The sequence below is a fragment of the Dermochelys coriacea genome, chromosome 2 (assembly GCF_009764565.3).
Source record: "Dermochelys coriacea isolate rDerCor1 chromosome 2, rDerCor1.pri.v4, whole genome shotgun sequence".
Lineage (NCBI taxonomy): Eukaryota > Metazoa > Chordata > Testudines > Dermochelyidae > Dermochelys > Dermochelys coriacea.
Genome location: NC_050069.1, coordinates 204,584,962 through 204,611,126, shown reverse-complemented (window position 1 = coordinate 204,611,126; position 26,165 = coordinate 204,584,962). Strand labels below are relative to the sequence as shown.

The window sequence follows — 26,165 nt, the reverse complement described above, 5'->3', positions numbered from 1 at the left end:
TTAAAATTCTTTGCACATCGCAAGCTGGCACTGTATTAGATAGGAGAGGTGTGTGAAAAATGGGATGGGTGGCCCTTTTATTTATTTTACAATGATAAGATTAGCACTGGCATGGCAGCACATTCCATAACCACCATTTCAACATCCAAAGTTCGCAACCTATGGGATAGCATCAATTCATTTTAAGCTTGATAAAAAATACAAATATTAAACCCATCCTGGAATTTTTATATATGTAGTAGTTTTCTCATACAGTGATTATTCTAATAAAACGGAGCTTTTTTGTCATATAGCACTAAAAACATGGGTATTACAAATGCACCTTTGTATTTTAAGGATCAAATTGTGCTTTTCCTTATGAGGAAAGTAGACCCATTGACTTCAATGAGATAAAAGCACAAGTAAGGCAAGCAGGATTTGGCCCTCTATCCTTCGACTGGTGATTGTTTTGAAACTCGGTCACTATACTTAGATTTTAAGTGCTTTGAGGCAGAAACCATCTTTATGTTATGTGATTGTACAGTGCCTAGTGTAATGGAATTTAGATCTCTGGTTTCACTAAGGATATGTTTTAAAACTGGTTTAGTTGAACTGCTGCAAACCGCTGTGTGGGCATTCTTCAATCAGTTTAAAAGGAATAAGATCAATTGATAGAAGCTGTGGTAGACTGATTGAAGAATGTCCACACAGTGGTTTGCACCAGTTCATGTAAATCAGTTTTAAGCTATTGCAAGTGTAGCCAAGACCCTACCCTGAGAGAGAGAGAGAGAGAGAGAGAGAGAGAGTGTGCAAGCTAGAATATAGCACTCTTTGTAATATTATTGATTGTGCAAAGATTAAAAAATTAATTTCACATAATTAATGAAGACAAGTGCAAATACTATACTTACGAAGAAAAAAAACCCAAATGCACAACTACAAAATGGGGGGTAACCAGGGAGGCAGTAATACTGAAAAGAGTTCAGGGGTTATACAGAATCACAAATTGCACGAGTCAATAACATGAAGCGGTTGCAAGGAAGGCTAACATCATTCTGGGGTGTATTAACAGGAGCGTTTTATGTAAAACATGACAGATAATTGTTCTACTCTACTTGGTACCGCTGAGGCCTCAGATGCGGTACTGTGTGCAGTTCCAGAAGCCGCACTTTAAGAAAGATGTGGACAAATTGGAGAGAGTGTAGAGAAAAGCAACAAAAATGATAAAAGGTTTAGAAAACCTGACCTAGGAGGAGAAGTTAAAAAATTGGACAGGATGAGTCTTGAGAAGAGAAGACTATGGGGGGACCTGATATCAGTCTTCAAATATGTTAAGGGCTGTTATAAAGAGGACAGTGATGAGTGGCTTAGAATCAAGGACGTCTAATTATGCATAGGCTGTTGTTCTCCATGTCTATTGCTGGTAGGACAAGAAATAATGGGCTTCATCTGCAGCAAGGGAGATTTAGATTAGATAGTAGTAAAAACTATATACAACTATAAAGACAGTTAAACTGGAACAGGTTTCCAGGGATGTTGTGGAATCCCTGTCATTGAAAACTTTTTAGAACAGGTTACACATATCCATCAGGGATAGTCTAGATATACATCATCCTGCCTCAGCACAAGGTGCTGGAACAGTTGATAACTCAAGGTCACTTCCAGCCCTACATTTCTAAAATACTATGATAATATTCATTTGTGTTCCATATACTGTTTGTATAATTCCTGTTTTGAATCAAAGCAACCTATAATATATTCACTATTTTGGGGTAAGGTGTTAATTAAAATGCAGCATATATGAAAGTGTCTTACCGGGTTTTATTCATCAAGTCTGCTCCACGTGCTTTGTAATAATCTAAATTTTGTTGGAATTGGTAAGTCACTGGTCTTGGATTTTTCTACAGAAAAGAGTGTTACAATGTTTAAATTAGAAAATATTTAATAAAAATTAGGCATCAGTTTCTTAATATAAAAATCAATAAGGACTATAGATTAAAAACTCATTTCTTTTTTCCTAGGACTGTAATTCATAAAGGTAGGAACAATATATAAAAAAGGAAAGCCAGCTTTGAAATATTTTAGATTCTATTGTTATCATCTGATGACTTTAAGACTGTTCCACAAATACCATAACTAAGCATATACTCATCCATATAGAAAGGGGACTGAGCTACAATGTTCAAGTTTGGATCTGAGCTTTGTGGGGAAGTTCTGTTCCAAGCTAGTTTTATCCCTTCTTAAGTTCTGACTACAGAAGTGTATCACTAAAACATCTGCCTATAAAGGGATCATATTAAATAAAACATTAATAGTAAGGACTAGCTATAATTTCTAATTTAAAATTAATGTACCAACTTGTTAGCGAACATTTTAGTTAAACAAATATTGGTTTCATGTTAGAATTATGTTTTGCTGATCAAATCAAATATATCCACTAGATGGCACACAGAACCGTCTCCCTCCCCCAAAACCTCACAGTGTTCTTAATCCAGGCGTGGAATCCTGTAGTACTATCCTATACACAATTAATGCTGAAAACAGAGTTTGTCTGTTAGTCCCTATTTTCACCTCAGATAAATTAATTTATTGATATACTTTGTCTTAAATAGCACTGAAATTACCTATTTTTGGACTTAATATTCTATGGAATTCTGAAGAACATATACCACAGAATTATGTACCAATGAGTCCATTTACACTAATTTAGCTCAAAGGGATAATGCTTGATGGTATAAAGTGCTATATAAATATATATTATTCAAAAAATAAATTGAATAGGCATCCAACTAAACAGAAGTACAGCATAGCCCTTTTATATAAATACTCATCAACGGGATAAATTAGTTAAAGTAATACATTTCCATTTAGTTAAGTTAAAATCAGGAGAAAAAAAATACAAGATAAAATAGAATATCCATTAAAGTGATCATTTTTTTCTGTGCAATAATCTAAATATAGTGCATAAAACTGCACTATTTCACACAAATAAATACATGTTGAAAGATTTGTGTTACAAACTTACTCTCTTTTAAAACTGTTTTTTCCCCCTCTTGCTTTTATACATTCATTTGAAATATACTGACCTAACTCTTTTGGTCTTTATAGTAATACATATAATCTACTAATCAATGCAATGCAATGTGCTTTGATTTTTTTTTTTAAACAAGGAAAAAGTACATTACATTTTCATCTTGATGTGCAGTGAGTACACAAGGGAATGGGAAACTCCCTTATATTCTTTCCCACCTACTCATGTAGGAAATTCATTTTCCTTGCCCACTGTTGTAATGGGCTGGGGAATCCATGCTCCATCACTCTCCAGTGAATTGCTCAAAACACTTCCTTTCTGACCAGCCTTCTCGTGTTTTTAGGAGTAGGTGGGGTTTACATTTCAAGTAACAGAATATTGTATAATGCATATGACAAAGGAAGAAGAGTTAAAGTTGAAGAGTCAATAATATCAAAGGGTCACAAGGATTGCTGGGGTCAAAGTTAAAGTCGGTGATGGAACCCTTCAGTGAGAATTTCCTGACTTTTTCATGCTGTCAGGCTTACCTTTGTATTAAATTACTTTTTGCCCCCTACATTAAACATTATTTAAATATATACTGGTTGGCAGTGTTATAAAAAACTTGAGGCTAACAGACAGCATTAAAAAAAATTCCAATTTATTCTGTCACCTGCACTGTAACGGTCCTCGTACATTTTTCTTCTCTTGTTATAACAACATTTGAATAACTCTATCCAATTATATGGCTTGTAAGTCAGTCCTCGTCAACTGATAGCAATAACAATGAATCAGCTTTAGTTACTATTGCTCTGATTTGGTAATTCAATGCATTTCTACGATAATCAAATCTGAACTGACATGATGAGGATAACTGATGGTTCTATAACTGCTATGCTAGTAATCAAATAGTGTAACTTTTCTCTTACAAATTTAATAGACTTCTATTTTTCTTTATGAGAGTTGATGACCATTTGAAGCAACGTACAAGAAGAGGACGATGACAAAATTACTGGCATATTTCCAGTTGATCCAGATTCAATTGAAAAATTCACTTTCACAAGGTTCTCACACATGCCCAGTTTTGCAACTTCTTTCCAGAAATTGGATATACACTTTATTTTTGCTAAAATAAAAAAGCTTTCTTTTCCAACTTCCAACAAATCAAGAAAGGATTATGCTACTTTCTTTTCTGGAAGAAAGTGGGGGACGAGATCATGTGGAGCAATTTCTTAAAATACATATTTATGCAGAAATGACAAGCAATTCAAGACATGAAATGCTGATCTACTATCTAAGCACTTAAAGCCATTAATAGGAATAATGATCTAACTTGAACACATGAATGAGGCTCAAGTATTACTTTCAGCAGGGCCTGTCTAAATTCCTGTGAGGCTTACTGGTATCAAAGGGAGAGGCATTTTAAAGTACTATTACACGGAAGGGGCGGGGGGGGGGGAACAATCCTCAGAAAAAATGATGTAGAAAAAACAGCTTTTAAAATGAAAAGCAATAAAAACCAAGAGGATTATGGTTGGAAATGGTTTTTAGCATTGCAAGATATCCTTTAAGAAAATCCCATTATTTTTAAAAACCTGACATACATGTTAACATGCAGATATCTGAAAATTACTATCCTAAACATAGTCAATATTTCTGCAAGTTGCATTTCAAACAGACAGTAACAGAAATTAAGATTATGATACTTATAGCATTTTATTGATAGTACCTTCTCTATTTTCATATTAAAAAAACCCCTTGCATAAGTTTCATAATGAGAAATATTCCTAGAAAAATGCAATTTTTCTCTATCAATTTCAAACTAATTTCTCTCGTAGATGTACCCAACTTTGTGTATCCCCTGTACTAGATTTATCGTGCATTCAGGACACACAGACTAAATTAATCTGATTTATTGACCAGAGCATTCATTTTTTTACCTTTTCCCCAAGTAGATACCAATTAAGTATAGTATATTTATATGTTTAATTACTTGTTAGTAAAGTTTTCATACCTTTATTTCTCAACTAATGTAAGTACTTTGATCAATAATTTACATCTGCCATATCCCAACCTTAGTATTATGTGCTGATTGCCCTTGATAAAGAGTATAAAAAGGGCATTAAGATGATTAGCAAATTAACTCCTCCCCTTCCTTTCTATATAGGTCTGTGAAATGCAGAACTACAATGGATATTTCTTCTAGGAATGTCACATTAGCCAGAAAAGTCCAGGAATCCATAGTTTGCCTGTAGGGGAATGGTAAATACCATTCTTTTAACAATCTTCTGTGGGTTTTTCAATTACTTTTCAATTCTCTCCTTTGTAACTGGATAGCCTATGTTAGGCAACCAAAAGCTTTAATTTTGAATTAACAGATTTTAAAAGGGGCAAATATTATGCAGAGCTATAGTAACAAGAATGTAAAGTAGGGCTGTACATGTGGAGGACTCTATGCTGCATCTCTTAGAAGCACAGCACAGAGCTCGCAGCCCAGAGGGAGAGTGTGACTATAGTGGCTTTGAGTCACCCTTGTGTCATCTTGATTCTAAGCCACTCTGAGGGCTGCAACAGCCCTATGCATAATTAGACAGTCCTGAGGGGCTGTCTAAATTATAGCAAACAGCCTATGGGAAAGCAGTGCTGTCCAAAAACTCCACAGCATCATGGGCTGGGTCTTGCCCCCCAGTCACACCTCTCTTGCCCCCAGGTCCACTCCATGCATATATTAACATTGCAAGGGAGTCCTCAAGAACAATCTGTGCTGTCTTTCTCAGTTCCAGACCAGATCCAGAGTTTTGAGAGACCCTTTACTTTCCTTTGGCCATTTTAGCTGGTTAAGGAGAGGGAGCAGAAGTGAGAATCTCACCCAATCAGGCAGATGCTCAGATGGTGTGAATACACCAGTGGAGATTCTGAGCCATGTCTTTAAACTCTTTGTTATAACTTTGGATAGCATTTCGGGTAAAACTGAGTGAAACATTTGATTGCTTATAATGACCATCAGTGATCACAGAAATTCTAACATGCCTGCCTGGTTCCCTGAGTTGGACTTTACTGAGGTACTTGTAGGGAAAAAAGTAAAGACATTTTGCTAAACCAAATCATGTAATAAAAAAAAAGTCAAACAAGAAAATTATATAAAATTATTTATGTAGTTAAGTATCTTATATTGGGGCAGGCTTGAGTGATATAGGTCATAGAAAGATAGTTGTTCCACACATCAAGGAAGCTAATTTAGTCCCATAATGTAATGCTTTAACTGTGTGAGCATGTGGTGGTTTCCAGTATGTGTGTGCAGGTGCTGGTGATGAAATCTATAGAACACAACTTAAGATTTTTCCTCTCCTTCCTTTTGTTTTTGTTTTTAAATATTCCAGATAATGAAGGTTCAGAAGATGAAACAGCACTGTAAAAAGATGTCTAATGTGCCTCTCTGATGAAAAATGAGACTTATTTTAGTGAACATATTATTGCCTCAATGCCAGGGGAAAAACACCCGTCATTAGAGAAATGAATTGCTCAGCTGTTTGTAAGCAAAGAGCTCTGGGGGAATTTCTCAAGGCCCAAAATGCAAAGCATTGCAGGGTTATGCAAACATATGTTGCAGGTGTTTTAGGCTAGACAGGTGGGAAAACCTCAACCACTGAAAAAGACTTACCTTAAGATTGCAACTGAAACTAGATAACCTAAATGCAACCAAATGAGAAAGAAACAGCAATAGTGAACTGTATACGCATAACAAAACTCTCACCAAAGTAATTATCTCGTATAGAACAAAACTCTCACTAAAAGAATTATCTCACAAGCAAACTGGAATTTTGTTTCCATCCAGTAGTTTTATAGCAAACAAATGCTGCCAATTATAATTTTTTGAAAAACTAATGGTATTTTAAACCTGGAACAAGAAACAACCTGAAATAGCAATAATTATCCAAAAAAGATAAAGATGAAGTATTGTAGCCTCTATTTAAACAAATATTTCTAAGGAGACAGTTTGTTGTAATATCCTTATTTAGTTCATTAGGCAACATTAGATTTATCATAATTCTCCTAAAGCCTAAGATATTTCAATATTAAAATGCTAATTTTTTCCTTTTCATTTGCCTATAATTAAAGTTGGGGAATCTATGATCCCACATTCACTGTGAAGGTTTTACCTTTTCTTTCTCCAATGCAATACAAGAAACTCTTCAATAAAAATTGATACATACATAGCTAAAATGTGGATTGGGAACAGAGGTGAAGTACAACTAAAATGTAGATAAGGAACACAGTTTGTTCAGTTCCTCAGTTGTCACTTTCCTTTATGCACCAATAATTAATTTGACTGTGCATATTAATGCCTACCTAATAGTTTAGGTGCCCAGAAAATGTAACCTCTCCACTCTTTTTCTTTGTTATGTATCCAAGAAGCTGTATCTTTGCTCTGTGTTTGACAAATAAGGTATAAACAATAGCTCAACATTTTCAATACATTTTCATAGACATCTCAAAGACTTGATTACAAGAAATGCAGGTTACATCGTACAGTGATGACTGTCCATTGTGGCACAAAATGCACTGCATCAGGCTGCAACCGATTTTTAAAAATATTTATAAAACAGTGGGACATTATTATTTTACAGTATTATCGGACATCATACCCCACTGCTCACTGTAAATGAATTCAGTGCCAATGGATTAAAATGTAAATCAATATATATTTTGTTAGTGTATCTATATTAAGATATAACATTGCATCAAAAGAAGAGGTACAACATTGTTACTGACCACAGCATGACACTGGGGGTCAGGAGACGAACTCTATCAATGGTTTTTGTAGTGGTATGCTGTAATCCTCTCTGTGTTATAGTTTTCTTATCTGTAAACCACTTACTTACCATTCTCAGAGGAATGCTGTGGGCTTTATTAATTAATGCTTGTCAAAAATAAAAATACCTTTGAGAATCGCCTACAGAGAATGCTATAGAAGTACAATGAATTACTATTGTATGTCAATTGACTGAATGGAAAAATTAAGGAAATATTTTTCCTGAAGCAAATAAAATGCCCCCCAAAAATTTAAGAATTCAGTTCACTGGGTAAAGACAAGGACAACTCCCTGAACTCATACCAACTCCAAATAATGACCAACTCCAATATCCTTACATGTCAACCCTGCATCCCTATGGTGAGTGGGAGTTTCAAATGCTAGAAAAATATTTTACATTATGGTCTACATTACATACTATTGTACATTATGCTCTCTCTCTCTCTGGAGAAGAAGAAAGAAATGTAAAAATGTTAATTCAGATTTATAAATAATATCTTTGACTTGAATTAAAGAAAATTTTGGTCACACATATTTTAGCTCCTTGTCCTAACTAGTTGACACGCTTTTTTAACTTACGTTATTACAATATATCATATTTTTAACAGGTAGATCAAAGCACACCAAACCAGCCTTTATCAATATTCAGACAGAAAAAATACCTTGAAAATGTTCAAATTTCTAACCTGTGTAAATGCCACAGCTTCCATAAACAACATTGCTTAACCACATAATTTCAATCTGCGTGTCAATTTAGTCACCTATTTTTTCCCCTGAACCCTTGTTTTCAAAAATAAAGTAACTAAACAGTGAGATGTAAGTCAGGCAATCTTCAGCCCTTTACCCATGACAGATTTATTACCTGGTATCTCAAAACCTTACACGGCTAGGAAATAGAAGTTTTACAGCAGTAGAAAGGGGAGATCCAAGCTTACAAATGGAACACACACTAGACTTGCTTCTAACCCTGTCAACTTTCCAAGTTATCAGATTTAAAATATAACATTTTTATATGCAGAAAAGCCACCACATTATGGTTTTATTGACACTCATTTGGACAACTTGCATAGCTCACTCATAGGTTTTTTGAGTAATGCAGCTATTCTAAGCTGACATAAATAAAACCATATTCCACACAACAACATTATTTGTTCTCTCTGTGTGTATGTGCATACATACACACATGCCATATATACAAAGGTGAAAGTAAGCTGGTCTGGTCCGGTACGGCGTACCAGCAAGAGCTGGTACACAGCCGACCGTACCGGCATGGGGCAGCTTCCCTGGGCTGGAAATTTAAAAGGGCCCTGGGCTCCGGAGCCCTGGGGTAGCGGCCACGAGCCCCGGCTGCGATTTAAAGGGCCAGAGACTCCTCTGCTGCCGGAACCCCGCGGTAGCAGTGGCAGCCAGAGCTCTGGAGGTGATTTAAAAGGCCCGGGGCTCCCCGCCGCCGCTACTGCACCCCTGGGCCCTTTACATCATGATTTAAAGGGCACAGGGACTTAAAGACCCCACCCTTCTGGTTGAGGCCCTGCCCCTTCCGCTCAGGACTGTCATGTATGGAATGTTGTGAGGAAACTACAGTCCATTGGTGATCTTCCTAAAAACACCATCCTAGCCACTATGGATGTAGAAGCCCTCTACACCAACATTCCACACAAAGATGGACTACAAGCCGTCAGGAACAGTATCCCCGATACTGTCACGGCTAACCTGGTGGCTGAACTTTGTGACTTTGTCCTCACCCATAACTATTTCACCTTTGGTGACAACGTATACCTTCAAATCAGCGGCACTGCGATGGGTACCCGCATGGCCCCACAGTATGCCAACATTTTTATGGCTGACTTAGAACAACGCTTCCATCCATTGTCTACAGCCAAGCTCTACGATATAACCGCATTTGCTCCAACCCCTCAGACAGAGACAAACACCTACAAGATCTCTATCATGCATTCCTACAACTACAATACCCACCTGCTGAAGTGAAGAAACAGATTGACAGAGCCAGAAGAGTACCCAGAAGTCACCTACTACAGGACAGGCCCAACAAAGAAAATAACAGAACGCCACTAGCCATCACCTTCAGCCCCCAACTAAAACCTCTCCAACGCATCATCAAGGATCTACAACCTATCCTGAAGGACGACCCATCACTCTCACAGATCTTGGGAGAGAGGCCAGTGCTTGCTTACAGACAGCCACCCAATCTGAAGCAAATACTCACCAGCAACCACACACCACACAACAGAACCACTAACCCAGGAACCTATCCTTGCAACAAAGCCCGTTGCCAACTCTGTCCACATATCTATTCAGGGGATACCATCATAAGGCCTAATCACATCAGCCACACTATCAGAGGCTCGTTCACCTGCGCATCTACCAATGTGATATATGCCATCATGTGCCAGCAATGCCCCTCTGCCATGTACATTGGCCAAACTGGACAGTCTCTACGTAAAAGAATGAATGGACACAAATCAGACGTCAAGAATTATAACATTCAAAAACCAGTTGGAGAACACTTCAATCTCTCTGGTCACTCGATTACAGACCTAAGAGTGGCTATTCTTCAACAAAAAAGCTTCAAAAACAGACTCCAACGAGAGACTGCTGAATTGGAATTAATTTGCAAACTGGATACAATTAACTTAGGCTTGAATAGAGACTGGGAATGGATGAGTCATTACACAAAGTAAAACTATTTCCCCATGGTATTTCTCCCCCCCACCCCACCCCCCACTGTTCCTCTGATATTCTTGTTAACTGCTGGAATTAGCCTACCTTGCTTGTCACCATGAAAGGTTTTCCTCCTCCCCCCCCCCCGCTGCTGGTGATGGCTTATCTTACGTGATCACTCTCCTTACAGTGTGTATGATAAACCCATTGTTTCATGTTCTCTGTGTGTGTATATAAATCTCTCCTCTGTTTTTTCCACCAAATGCATCCGATGAAGTGAGCTGTAGCTCACGAAAGCTTATGCTCTAATAAATTTGTTAGTCTCTAAGGTGCCACAAGTACTCCTTTTCTTTTTGCGAATACAGACTAACACGGCTGCTACTCTGAAACCTAACAGTATTTAGATTACAGCTATCTTATTACATATATAAATCAGGTGGTTAATCATCTAAATGTTTTAATGTGCCAGGAATTTACTGTGTGTATAAAGCTAGAGGCTGAAGTACCCTTCATACTTTTGGTCCTTAAAATGTACGTATATCGTGTTAAATATTCTAAGGGCAAAAATCAGGGTTTTTCCAGTTCTACCATTGAAAAGCTGAAGATAAATTCATTTGTCTTTAGTTTCTCCTAACTTCCTCTTCCTCATTAGTAGCTTTTTTCTATCATCTTCCTCCCTTTCTGTCACAATCACACAGGCCTTCTTACCCTACCTCAAACCCATCACTTAGTGGCAAGAACATCTTGCCCTCTTTCGAGTGCACGGTGACCTCACACTTCCCATCTGATTGCCTTTCCTACAAGTTTCCCATGGTGCCTACCTCACTTCTGGCCTTCTGCCTCCCCAATATTGATTTCTGCCCTTAGCTACTAGTGAGGTAACTCTTATCAGGAGGACTAGAGATGCAAGCTGAGTTGCGCTGGGACTGGAGCCACTGAAAACTGGCAATCCACTTGTCAAGTGCTTAAAAATCCTTCTTTCTTGCCTCCCCATCAGCACAGAGCACTTAAAAAAATTAGAAAATGCCCAGTTGTCAGCCTCCTGGAAATGAGTCAACTGACTCATGGCTGAACAGCATACATTATTTAAAAATAAATTTGAAGCATTATAAAGAATTGTTTGGGGAGGAGGGAGACAACTGTAGCTGCTATTACTCTAAAGTGATAAACTAACCATTATATACTAGGTATCAAAATTCCACCTCTTGAGTAGATATTAATTAATGAGTTGCTAATGTCCAAATGGTGAAAGAGACTAACTCCTGATTGGCCGCAATCTGGTCATTAAGAGTGGTAATTAATGACAGATTGCACACAGTGCTAACCAACAAAACAAACTAAAACCTGCTCCTCTCCTTTCACAAGCACTGAAACAAACAATTCTGAAATAACGGCAGCTTTCAAAGAATAGTTTTCAGAAGCACCTCAGCTAATGAATGTATAGAAAAGAATTTATCTGAAGGAGAAGAAAGTGAAGCTAAACAGCCTTTCAGGCACACAAAACCAGCTCAGAGAAAACTCTGAGATGTGGCAGCAGCTACTTAAGAAGAAAATTCATCTGAAAATAATGTACAAAAGCTCAGTTCACAATCTCAGTAATGTAATTTTTTTTCTCCTGCCATTTACTGCTCAGATCACAATGAGTGTTGAAGGCTGAAATAAGAATTCCTCTAGCTGGTCATTATATGTATGATCATGACCTTAAAATCATATATTATTGCTTACTTTCTAAGGTAGTCATTGTAATATCAGTTATGTTTAATATAGCATCTTTGAGATGCCATGTATACTTCTGCAGGGATTCAGTTGTAATTTACCATTAATATATTAAACCATTATTTTAAAATGTTGCTAAATTTCTTAAAATCCTATGCTAAAAGAAAAAAAATCAGACAAACCAGAATTTTCAGTGTGATGGGAAAAAAGTTTAAAATAAACAGCCAAATATAACATTCTAAATGATATTTTAATAGACTGTTATTGAGTAGTACCACTTCAGAGTTGAATAAAACTGTCTTATTTCTAACCAGCTTTCTCGCAAGGTAGTACAACCATTACTGCTAAAAGGTTTGCAGACAAACTTTTATTTTGCAGAAATCTTTTGGATTAATACTGTAAGCTCTCGAACAAAGGATGGTTGGCAGGTTCTTATAGTATGTAATCTAAAATGGTAATGTTCTATGTAGTGCTTTAGTTTTGTAATAAGTCACTGTGATAAGGTTAACACTTTAACACACAACAACATACAAATAAGAACACCCAAAGATGAAAATTACTTTGCTTATGTTGCTGTATTAGAATTTTATTTGCTAAAGGGTAAAAACAGATTTGCAAAATTCACAGTTAACTTAAAACAATAGTTTTAAACCGTTTATTCCGAGCCCTAACTGCCTTCAGGAGGGAGAGAACATCTGGTTATTTAAGGAACACAATATGTTCACATTTTCGATGACTTTTATTTCTAATTGGGTTTTTTAATTTTTTTTTATTTGAACAACTCTAGTTAGAACTATGTTTTTTAATCACTTTATATTCTTCTGACTGCCCTCCCTCAACATCTCTACTTCTTCATCTAACAGTATTTGCTTTGAAAATTCACAGCACTACCCAAAACAGTGGTGATGTGAAAAAAATATATGGAAAAAATTAGGTACTTTTGGGGTATTATATTCAGAGACACACCTACAACCAATTCCTTTCTGTATATTACAACAATTCCTATTATTGCTCCAGTTTCTCACTCAACACACACACTTTTACTTCCCCCTTCTTTCGCTTTCTATTCTGAAAAAGCCTAAATAGATAGAAACCCCATTGACCGATATAAATGAGAAGAATTACTGCTTACTGAAGAATTGGAAGTTTGGAATAAGCGTCTTGCTAAGTGAGTTCACAGTGTAGCCCTGAGTGGGGGCAATAACACAGATTTCAAATTTCAAGTTTGAATTCCAGATTTTCTTAACTACTGGGGATAATCAAATACGCTTTGGGCACTATGTAGGCCCAAGTGTGGCTCTGTAAATATGAAGTCTTCTGTGCTTCCCCTCAAAAGCAGTTACAGTAACTTGTTGTTGGCTATTACAGAGCTGTGTGCTCTATTTCCAGGACACTGATATATAACTTCTGTTGACATAGAAGGGCTCTTCTACTAAGGACAGCTATAAATTTCAGTCAACAAAAAGTGAGAGGGCTGTCAGGCCAAAACCTTCCCCCCCGCATCAATCCTCAACAAGAAAACAGGGACATGATGTGTCATCGATACCAGGGGGTACAAAGAGAAGGAAAGGGATGCGATGAAGAAATGGCCAATTCAGATTGACTACAGAATCATAGATCTAGAGCTAGAAAAGCCACATTAGTTAGGTCCATCTACTCCAGTCCCCAGAGGCTATGGCAGGATTGTTCCCCACAGAACATTTTCTACAGTTTTGTCTAGATTGCAAGAAAAACTCCCCAGGAGTGAGATTATTTGGCATTTAGTTATCTTTCAAGGATTACCTTCCAAAGAAACACATATTAGTAAAGTACCTACACTGCTTTCAAGCTGAACCCCTGCTCTTCCCACTAAACTTCTGAAGTTCGCTGTTTGTCCAGTTGAGTTTTCAAGCTCCGACGGATAGAGACCAGGTCTCCCTTTCATGTTTACAAGACAGTGAGCGCACTTGCTATGTGAAACAAATCTTACTGGATCATGAACAATTGCCCATAGAGTGCAGTAGAAGCTCCATGGGATGGCACAATTAAAACCATAGAAAGCCACGGAAGAAACCTTTTAGGGAACCTGCCCTAGCTCAGGGGAGGCATATTGCATTGAACCTAATATGCCTTCTGCATCTACTGTTCCTAATGAGAAGTGCACAAGAAAGCCTTAAGGGGTAGAGAAGTCAGCAAGTACTCAATTTGCTAGTTATAGCTTCCAGGTTACACTACTGTGCAGAGCCTTCTAGCCTCTCTTTGCCTTTCCCCTCAGGGAGAAAGGAAGAATTGAAATATTGTTACACCTGCAGCAGAGAGGACATTTTAATTCTCCCATGTGTACTAGTGCACAGCCCCATACAGACTTCTAGAGTTTCTATGACCCAAAAGGCTGCAGATATAGATGCATATATCCTTGCATAACAACCACAGAACTCCTTTCCTTTAGTTCTTTTCTTTCATTCCATGGCAATTATGATGGACTTATACAATATTTAATGTGTAAGTCTTCCACAATACTGAATTCAAACCACTACTAACGAATCCCAACTCATTTAGAAACTGGGTTTAACTCACATGTGCTTAAGGACACAGAGATGAGTCTTAAAGTTTGTCTAGGGAAAATAAGGAACAGGGAAAGGGAGTATATATCCCCCTCTCAGCTCAAGAGTTAACTGTTCTTAAGGAAAGGTAATTGAGAACAAGCTTGGCCTCTTTATCCCTGGAATCATAGCTTTTTTTAATGCAGCCTTGAAACCAACAAGCCAATGTCATGTGAGAAGCTATTACCCTTTCTTAGGGCTCTTCATTTTCACACATTGTTGAGGACTGCAAGATGACTCAACTTTCTGGAGGTCTTAGGGGCTTGAACATTGTTGATAAGAACGCTGTGGCTTGGCTTCATCGGATTGCATATATATTTAAAAAAAATTCTCTGGGAAGATCTGGCTTTCTAACATCCAGAGTTCTGTTCAGATAGACAAGCACAGCCATACAGTGGATGTGAAGGCACTTTTCATTTGTGTTTGTGAGGACAGACAGAAAAAGGAGGATCACTTCATGACAGGGAGGAATCATTTTACGTAGAAAATGGGGAATGGTCTTAATTAGAAAGGCTCAATTTCATGTAGGCTCTTCTCACTGAACAGAGGACTACTTGAAAGGTAAGGTAAGAAATATGTTCAGACCTCTTTTAGGGTATGTCTACACTTACAATGGCATGGAGAGTACATAGACTGCATGCCCCCCCCAAGCATGGGTATAAAGAGCAGTGTAGGCAGTTAGGCACAGTTTAGACTGTGAGTAAAGACAATACCAGAATCTTAAGGTCTACACCTTACGTAGCTCTCTACATACTCAAATAGTGCCTCCCACGTCTACACTACTATTTTAGCAGTGTAGGGTCACGTTGCTTCCCCACTGTTGGAGCCTTCCTACAGAGCAAGGAAAGATTCCAGCAGAGGAGAAAGGCTCTGGTGTCTCCTCGCTGTTGGAGCCTTTCCCTGCTGCTTCCCCTTGCCAGATCCTTTCACCGTGACATGGAGCTAAACACTGCAGGATGGACACAGACTGCTTTTCACTCCAACGCATAGCTACGTGCACCCTACACACCACCACCTCAAAAGCACACATGAGGATGTTTAGCATGAAATTGAAGTCTCATGAGGCTGAGAATGGGTGGAACTTGTCTTTAGCTTGTCAGCTTCCATCTGTTGGAGATAGGAAAACAATTGAGCAGGAAGTCAGGGAGTCAGGAGGTGCGAGGTTGGCCCCATCTGCTAGTAGGAAGATCTATACACACATTGCCTGAGACGGCACAGAGGGCAGCTTGAGAATTTTTAATCATTATTAAATTAGTCTAATGTACCAACATATTCTTTTGATGAATTAAACGACATGTGCCAGAGTTAGTTTGATGGCTTAGCATAATTTCATCCCCCTCCTCTCAACATCTTCCCTTTAAAAATATTTTTTCTTTGTTTTGAAAAGAGAAGGCAAGAATGTAAATGCTGAATAGTTTGATTTCACAGTCTGCTGCCTAAATCTTAAAAAAACCCCAAACTTAATACTACAAACTTTCTTAAGCACCAGGGAGATGACGGATTTTACTTCTAATCTTGAAAGAAATCTATGCACAAGAGGAATGAAGCAAGTAGCTTTGAGGACACAGATTTCTGCAGGAAACTGACACAGAAACAAGGAGACAATTTTTCTTAATCTGTAAAAGAATCCATGTGAGAAGCTAATGACATTTTGCAGAAGACAGTCACCAACTGATAAAAGTGCAGAAATTCTTCTATTCAGAGGTGACTCGAAGGAAGCTATCTTAGACTGTCCATTGGCAGCCTAATGATGTGACATGCTCAGACAATCCTAACGCTGGCAGCACAACTTTGGAGAACCGCAAAGGATCCAGATACCGAGAAGACTGTCATCACAGCATTATCTCAAATATTTTATTAAATAAAGTATATAAGGTTAGCTCTAAAGCTGCAGAGTGTTCTTTTTTTAAAAAACCTCTAGATCAGTAAATTTACTTATGTCAGAAACATTACATTAGTAAAACAAGAACTCACTTTAACAAGTGTAAATAAAATCTGTGTGAAACTTTGAACACTAAGAGTGGATCTCATTTTTAATTAAAAAAATGACATCCTACTACGTTTGGAAGCTACTGACCCTCTAGGTGCAGCTATGGTTATCTTGCAGAATTAATAAATCACATGTATAAAAGTCTACTAGGAAATTGTGCTATGACTTCTAGACAGTTTACGTTACCATAGACTTTAAATATATATTTCCGTAGCCCTGTAAGTCCTTTGGCACGTGGTCCTCTGTGAAGAATATTAAGTATGAACTATGACAAGTGGGGAAAACCTTTACTAGGTACAGTAGTTATTTGACTTACTGGAGCTGTTTGCTTAGCATAATGGTAGAAGATTACCACTTAAAACCTGGGGGAACCATAATCTAATTTCACCAGACAATTCTCCCCATGGGTAGACAGTTTCCAAAAGTAGCTCCTTGAAAAATCCCCCCACTCCACCCCAAATGTAGGATACTGTGTCTCATTAACATTTTGTAGCACTTGGAATGTTTTATTAAAGAGGTTTATTTCCTGTACTGGTAATATTTAGCAATGGTTATCTTACCTTTGGATCTCTGAGAAACAGTGCTCTTAGGATGAGGGAGTGTACATCTCCTATAGGTGGATAGTGCATCAGGAGTCCCAAACAGGTCTGATAATTACTTGAGATCACTAAAAAAATAAAAAATAAAAAAAGGGGGGAATACACACGCATATATTTGGGTCTTCTAAAGGAAACATTTTTTTTCTGCACACCCATCTTGGGCAGATTTAACAGCCCTTCCTCATGATAAGTACAAACAGACCCTCCGAAGTCAAGTTTTGCTCAACACAAGGAAGAGGTTACAGAATCAAGCCTTATGTGTTGTGTGGGCTTGATCCTGTGCCCATGGAAGTCAACGCTAAAGTTCCCATTTATTTCAATGGGGCACTCTGAGATTCACTAAGCATTTAGTTATGTTCTCTTTCATGAAGACACACTTTCCCCCACAACCATTCTTTACTAAAATACCCCTGTATGCTCTTCAAATATATATTACTAAACAGACATCTACCACTTTTTGTTCTTTTTAGATTAATTAAAAATCTATTTTTGATAAGACCTCATTTAACATTAGTCTGTGAAATACTTGGGTCTCTGCTATTCATATTCCTACATTTACCTGTTGGAGAATCCCAGTGAAATGCCTGAAAATACTGAGCAAAAACTAAGGATTCTGAATTCTTGCTTTTACTTTTAAATACTTTAAAAATATCTCTTATAATTTTGTGACTTGCACAGGAGATTTTTCTCTGCCTTAAGTTCATCTCCCATTGTAAATAGATGTGTACATTTCCATCCTAACTTAAGTACACGGTATAATTCTTTGCTCGCTCTCTTTCTTTTTTGGCAAATCAATCTAATTATGAGTGCAATTATTAAACACATCTTTTCAGGCAGGTCTATGTAAACTACTTCATTTCTTTTGCACTATCTACATTCAGGCAATCCATCTGCTACAGCCGTCAAAGCAGTGCCTATTAACGATGCTTATACTGTGCACTATACAGACTGCCTTCAACGACATTAATTGTAAATAAATTGTAAAGAAACTTTACTGTTTTGAGAAATTTACCAATCAGAATCCTAAATGAGAAAATATCCTTGCAGAACACGCAAAGTTATTTTGATACAATAAAAAAGCCAAAATAAATGATTGTTTTGTGACCATGCAGACTTACCAGTCTGATTTTTTTCTTTCATGTGAGTAAACCTCATCTCCTCCTGTGTCCCTCCTCCCCCAAGAGAATTATGGGCAAAATATGCAGGACTGGGCAAAATGAATAATTATAATCTGTGTAAGGAACCACTTTATCATCTTCATTTCCGTTGCTGATCCGACAGCTTGTAATTTCATACATCTGCTTTCATTTGTAAAGCACTCACTTATCCTAACTCATTCTTTATCTGTTCTGCCTGTTCTTTTTCTGTCCTTTTGTTTTTCTTGTTCACATTCAGATACCTGTTTTTTCTTCTTGAAGTCACAAAGCTAGCATAATGAACACAAGTACAATAGTCACAGTCAGAGTTCTTTCAGCTGAGTATAATGCAACTACCACATATTATACAACCAATCAAATTCTCATCTTTAAATCAGATTTAAACACACTGTACAGTAGTTATGATTAGGATCCTTTTCATTTTATTAGAGCAAATAAAAATGCTGAAAATGGATAGTAAATTCTAAATGCTTCTATAAAGTATAGACATTTAAACTAAAGTATTTTCATTTGAACATGCCAGCCTGTCTTCTATTTTGCAATTTAAAAGGTATTAAATAGCTTCTTCTTTCTTTCTCTCTCGGGGACTTGGAGGGTAATTTTTTTGCTCCTCTTCTCCCCCCCCTTTTTTTTTTTTTTAGGTACTGGAGAAAATGAGTAAATATAAATAAGAACAAATTTATTTCAATGATGAAGATTCAAACATTGATAAAACTGGTATTTCAACTATAAGAGAATTACAGTAAAGCTTTAAATTTCATTGGAAGCATTACAAAGAAAAAAAAAAAGCTGAATTCCAAAATCAAACCTTATCTCAAGGGCAGAATAAAGCTCACTCTCTGAGACGAAACTTTCTCCAAAGGCAACCTGAGACTGTGGAATGAAATCACCCAGGAACTAAGGACCATCACAGACTTCACCTATTTCTACGCTAAGTGTAAGGCACTTTCTTTGACCTTGCCTTCTCCAATGTAAACGCATAGCAATAGGTACGTTTGGGTCTTCAACATAAAAATCCTACCAAAAGACACTTCACTGCACACGCTTCTTCCTCTGGGGAAAGGATGAGAGAACAAACACCACATGACAGATGTGCACTATTGGAAGGTGCTTAGACATTGCTGTGATGAGAGCAATATAAAAACTGATCTAGAATAGAAGGGTAGGCTCTTCAGCAATATAAATACTTTTCATTTATATCGTATAGGGCCTGTCATACATAGATCTGGAAGTGCCTTTGTCATTCACCCCCGCCCCGCAATCACTCTCATCTCCTCCTTGGTCGTTAGGCTTCTCTCCCCTTGTACTCACCTGCCTCCAGTCTTTTGCAAGACATCTTAATGGGAAAGAACATCTCTGCCCAGGCCCCGTCTGACCAAGACTCTGAGTAAAGAGTTAGGCTGCTGAAATTCCCTTCCGCTCCTCTCCTTATAGAGACTGATGGGTTCATGTGTCTTTGGGGCCAAGTATGTGAGTTATCCTATACAACTGTGGTCTTCTTCAAAAAGATTTATTAAAAGTAGAGAGAAAATGATATTGAAACAAAAGAAGTTTGCCTAGCAAACTTCATCTGAAAACTTCGTAAATTCCAATGAGGTATATTCCTCTTAATTTACAAACAGAAGAAAAGAACCCCTTACATATCTACAAATCTAGTCCCTCTGTGATAATTCCCTGGTCAACCTGACAGCCTCTCCCTACTGTCCAGAGAAGTCTCATCTGCTCTGCTTATCCCCACCAAGCTGTTAGAGTTCATTATTGAATCTTGGTAGGTGAAAGTAACATTTCCATAAAAGAGAGTTTGATCAGGAGTAACATCTGGAGGAAACGCCAAAGTCCACATCCCCATTACAAGAACTATCCAATTTCCATCTCAGCTGGACATTGTGGTAGCATGGATTTACTTTTTTTCCAAAACCCTCTTATCAATTTGCCTTTGCCATGAAATATACATCATCAACAGACTTCAGGCCGTCTGTAACATCAACTAAGGTATGCCAATGAGCCACAGTAAAAAAGTACTTTAATAAGCATTTAAACGAAGGGAAAACAGAGAACGATTACATGACTTCCCTGAGACCACATAGCAAGCCAGTGGGATAGCCAGGAATAAAACCTATGAGTTCTGGCTCACAATCCTCTTATTTACCCACTAAACAACACTACCTCCTATGAAGAGATTCTTGGGAATCTGAAGTAGTAGTCAAGTAACATAACACTTCATTAGGCAAAAGTGAGAAAGGTAAAAAACATACAAAGAAAAAAGTTCAAAGTGAAACACTGCCAAATAAGGAACAGGTTAAAAACTAAACACAATGCACTATACTTTTGTCCTGACGATGACTGCAAACTTTCTTCAGGAAAAAAATTTCAAATTCAGTAGATAGGATCAATTCTTGTTTTTACTTTTTTCCTATTTTATTATGTGAAAAATAAGTTGAAATAGTTTCTAGAGAGACTTGCAAAGTTTTGGAATGCCTCTAAGGCCCACCAGCAAGTAACAGAAATAAACTTAGTGTATTGTGGAAAAGTGAACTTTTCAGAAGGAAAAAAATAAGTACCAAAAAAGAGGTCTCCCCAATATGGAGGAATGTATATAGTATATTATAATATAGAAGCTTTGTTCCAGAAAGGAGAAACAGCTAATTCAGATATAATCTTGCTTCTGGGTTCCTCTAATTCTCTATCTTACTACAAATCAGAGGATGGTATATCCCAGATGAGGGGAAAATCTAGAAATGTCTGTGACAAGAGGTGGAAAGGACAGTCTTAGGGACAGCCAAGCACAGTAGCATGCTATGGCACTTGTACATTCTTTTGAAATATAATGAAAGACATCCAGAAAGATGATCTGACAGATGTTTGCCACAGGCTCTTTTTTGGTTGTTCTGCCTAGGAGGGAGCTAACCCTCTAGTTGAGAGGGCAGCTATAGGAAAAAAAAGGAAAGATTTTTCCTTATGGTAAATATGCCTCTGATGCATAAAATAACCCATCATGACAATGTTTGGATATTAGGAAATCCAGTATTACTATTTAGAACGAGCACAGGCAATTTGTTAGGGTTTCTATAATGGCTGCTCCTTGTAATGAATTGTTTTAATAACAGATTTTCATTATATGATACAATTTGTCAAACAAAGCTGAAACTGTACATAATCTTAAAGTTATAAAAAATGGCTATTACTTTTACCATTTCCAGTCTAATTCAAATGAACTTCTTGGGAATAGATTTTTTTAAAAACTTCGTACTTTACAGTCCAATCAAACTCCCCTTGACTTAAAGATAATCACCTGGGAAGTTTACATAAAAAGGCAAGGACAAACCACCTTTGGAGAGGAGTTGAACATTGTTGAAAAGATTTGGGGAGGTAGATAAGAATTCAATGCATTGAAATTAATAGTGTTAAACTCTTGCTATAAACCTTTCTCTTATCTGGATTTTGTCTGAACTAGCAGCATTGGTTTGACTACTAAAAGACTTTAATAAAAGGTCTGCAAGTTTTAATTTAATCTGTTTTCCTATTCAGTTTAGCTTAAAGGACAGCATTCATTTGAACGCAGGGTTCTGGGACAAAGAGCAAAAGTTTCTACAGAACATCATTATTCAGAGTAGGACAAGAATTCTCTAGTCTACGAACTGGAAATATTTTTACATTTTTATGACTGCTTGCAAAATATGTTTGAATTTTCCTGAAAGGGCAAATTTACTTGTGTTTACATATTGCACAGCCGTCCCAAGCATACTTCCCAAGGACCTGCAAAATGCAAAATTAGATAACAATTAGATAAGCTGTAGAAAGAATTGCAACCTGTATCCTAAATATTAAGCAAGGAGAGAAAGAAAGTTTCCCGATGATCAGTACCTGAAAAAAGCAGAAAGAGAAAAACTGCCAAATGTTGAGCCTTCTCCAGTATGAGAAAGTATAGATAATATTCAACTGTTAGAGATGGTTTTTATTGTGTGGTTTATGACTTCTGGAAATTCTGTTCACGACAGAATGCAGCATCTTGACTTTATGAAAACTGCTTATTTGAGTGATAGTGATCTGTCTCAATGGCTCCAGAAGAAAGTAGACACACCCTCCTCTATACACCTTAATGGTTTCTGTGATGTCCTTTATCTCTGTAGTGGCCTTTTTACAGAACCAGCTGGAACCTTCTGAAAGACATATTAAACCTCATCTTCAAGAAGGAGAGCCTTGATGAATTCAACTTGGCAATTCTTCTCTAGGTAGTTGCATCAGAATGTATACAGATTAACAAATTCTGTGTTGTCTGGACACACTGTTAGTTGCGTTTCGAAGCACACAGGCCTTCCTGACAAAGAGGTAACACCAGATGCACGTAAATTTTTTTCAGAAGGAAAGAGGTCACCAGGACTGTTAAATCTGATTCACGAGCATGTTTGTATGTGAATTGCCTTTGGTTGTGCATCAGGGCTTTTCATCAATATACCTATTAGAGAAACAGTAGTGACACTGGATGCTGTAGAACCTCTGGATACCACTGTCCCTAATACAGAAACTGCAATTGACTGAGACAGGATGATCATTATTACCTAGTGAAAAATGATCAATGTTCTTGTTGAAGTTAGGATAGATGCAATAGCTTTTAAACATATTTTAAGACTCGGGTTGTCTGCTGAGCAACACGGGCTTGATGCCTTCTTAGTGGGGCTCGGACACCCTTGCAGCTTTCCTGACCTTAGATCAGTCTCACTGGGGCTCAGATACCCTGAGGTTGTGCTGTGATCCTGGTGGTGCTTAGACATTAGCCTGGCTATGTGGGACAGCTCCCTATTAGCAGAGGTTGGATATCACCCTGGATTTATCTCCCTCTTCCCCCTGACTTACTGGCTCCATGGGTCAGCTTAGGAAAAACTTTAAGTGGTGGTATCTCCTAAGCACCACCCACTCTTGGTTTCAAAATGAAATGTCAAACACTAGATTGTGCAGATCTTCATAGTATAGTCATATCTATCTTTTCTTACATGCTTTGATTAGCAGTGAAATAGTTAATGTTAACATTTAAATCATCATTAGGCCTGGTAGATACCACAATATTGAAATAAATTCACTGCCCCAAAACTTCTTTAATAGTTACAGTTGACTGTCCATTTCTTGTACCCTTCCAGAACATCAAGTGCACCTATTCTTAAACTTCTGAAAAACAGATCATATAGAGTTAAACTGCATACTAGCCCTGCCCTGTAACCTTAACTCTGCCCCATGGATGTGGCAAGAGCCACTGGGGATATATAGAAGTATGTTTTAGCCCAGCTCATTCTACAATAAGCAGACATGAGGCATGACTAAGTATATGGGCCATTTTATGTGGGAATGTTGTGTCCCACAGCACTGTATTCTCTCTTTTTTTTATGCACTCCAACTGCCCTTCACTGTGCTAAGGACAGCTGTATTGAATGGTGCAGGGATTACTTTGTAGCAGTTTGCCACAGATCACACTGTGATATAAGGAGAGTGCATCTGCTCTCAAAGGGATCATGAGCCACTCGTTTCTGTAGTCATTTATGTGTGTTGTATAAGTAGAGAAACACAATAGTCTATTCTTTCTGTGTGGATTCAGAGCATACATGATATCAGTGCTCTACAGGTCAGAGAGAAATAATGTTCCAGAGGGAATCCTTAGGACAAAGGTCAATAGGTAGTGACATCTGGGAACTCTAGGGCAGTCAAGAATGGGCTGGATGATGCTTGTTCAGTCTGCCCTAAATGTGACTTTTGCCTTAGCGAGGACAAGCTCTGATGGTTTTTCCTGCTATATTGTTATGCTGCATCCCCACAGTGCTTGATCTGGAAGGACAGAGTGCTATACCGCCTGACAGGGCAAGCTGGGAGATCACTTCAAAAAGGTAGGATTAAAGTTGCAGGGCAGTAGCAGATGCACAGTTAAGGAGACACCAGTATTTCCATTTTAATAGAGGTGAGAAAAGGTATAAAAATTCTGTCTTTTGGGTTAGAGCACTGTTTTTCAATGTTCTTGTAGTTTTTGCACTACTTGATTATTTTATAGCAGTTTGCGGGGAAAATACAATCTGGGGTTTGTTATTTTAGAATGCTGAAATTTGTTTTCTGTGTTTATTTTTCCCGATAAACAAACCAGTCAATGTCAACCTAATACCTGTCATTAAAACAGAACAGAATTTTCCATTATGGATACTTTCCTGATGCTCAGCAACCACTTTGACCATGCTGAATGGGATGAGAGGTACAGCTACATGCTTTGGTTTGGTCACATTCAATCCCATTGGTTCAGAAAATAGGCGAGGAGCATGTGGCATGATTATATTACCTTAATGCTGCTGTAGACTAGAGTCTTTCATCTTCCTTATATTTAATTAATGCTGTTTTCCTTGATGATACTTCTAAAGTAAAACCGGAGTATGCATGTGGATTTTAGAGAACTTCGATGTATTGACTCTTAAACCAGAAACTTTGTTCTCAGGGCAAAATTTCCAGAAGCAAGTTCTGCAGAATGCAACCAGAGAGCAACTAATGTGCACAAAACACATTCTCAGAAAGCAGCCAAAGGTAGGACGCACATGGTGCTGCTCAGGTTCAATGGCCATCTTACTGAGCATGTCAGCTACCTGCAAACGCTCAAGCTTTCAACAGAGCCTCAGTCCTGCTACGTAGGATGTGGAAAAATTGGAAAAGTCCCGCGGAGGGCAACAAAAATGACTAGGGGACTGGAACACACGATTGATGAGGGAACTGGGATTGTTTAGTCTGAGGAAGAGAAGAATGAGGGAAGATTTGATAGCTGCTTTCAAGAACCTGAAAGGGGGGTTCCAAAGAGGATGGAGCTAGACTGTTCTCAGTGGTAGCAGATGACAGAATGAGGACTAATGGTCTCAAGTTGCAGTGGGGGGAGGTTTAGGTTGGATATTAGGCAAAACTTTTTCACTAGAAGGGTGGTGAAGCACTGGAATGCGTTACCTAAGGAGCTGGTGGAATCTCCTTCCTTAGAAGTTTTTAAGGTCAGGCTTGACAAAGCCCTGGCTGGGCTGATTTAATTGGGGATTGGTCCTGCTTTGAGCAAGGGGTTGGACTAGATGACCTCTTGAGTTCCCTTCCAACCCTGATATTCTGTGATATGTGTAAGCGTCTTGACCCTTGCCACGTTGTAGATCCAAATTTTACCCTGAATAACATTTAAAATAATCCTTCTTCTAAAGGAACCTGAGTTGCTGGGTAAAAATCAAGCTATAGTTTGGTCCCCAGATGAGTGCAAGTAGAAGTTAAAAGAACTGTAAAATTTTGATTACACATGATTTTTTTTTTAAAAAAAGAGGGGGCTGTAACTCACGAACCGCTGGATTACACAATCTCAAATTTGGACAACTATCCTGGATTCCCAAGAAGCACAGCAAATTTCAAGACAATCCAAGTAAATATGTTGATTTTAGAGCACTTAGACAAATCAGCTGCTAAACAGTAAACTAGTCTCAATCTTAACTATGTTTAAATTATAGAATTAGAGGCAGTTCACATCTTTCAGTGGCCATTGTTCCAATCTGTAGCAAATCTCAGGCAATTTATACTCAGCTAACATTCTGAAGGTTTTCTTAGCAACTAAAAGGGCTAGATATTAACATACTCGAGAACAAAATGGC

The 26,165-nt window shown here is 37.8% G+C and overlaps 1 protein-coding gene across 13 annotated transcripts in view; it reads right to left on the bottom strand.

Moving 5' to 3' along the window:
- The window catches only part of TBC1D5 (TBC1 domain family member 5), a 488,374-nt gene that overhangs the window by 89,948 nt on the left and 372,261 nt on the right, over window positions 1-26,165 (bottom strand). For all 13 annotated transcript variants that reach the window (XM_038389865.2, XM_043509088.1, XM_038389866.2 and 10 more), the window contains 2 exons: window positions 17,333-17,439; window positions 1,795-1,880 (listed from right to left, as the gene is read on the bottom strand). In XM_038389865.2, coding sequence (XP_038245793.1) covers window positions 1,795-1,880; window positions 17,333-17,439 — 193 coding nt within the window. The remainder of the gene's footprint in view (window positions 1-1,794; window positions 1,881-17,332; window positions 17,440-26,165) is intronic.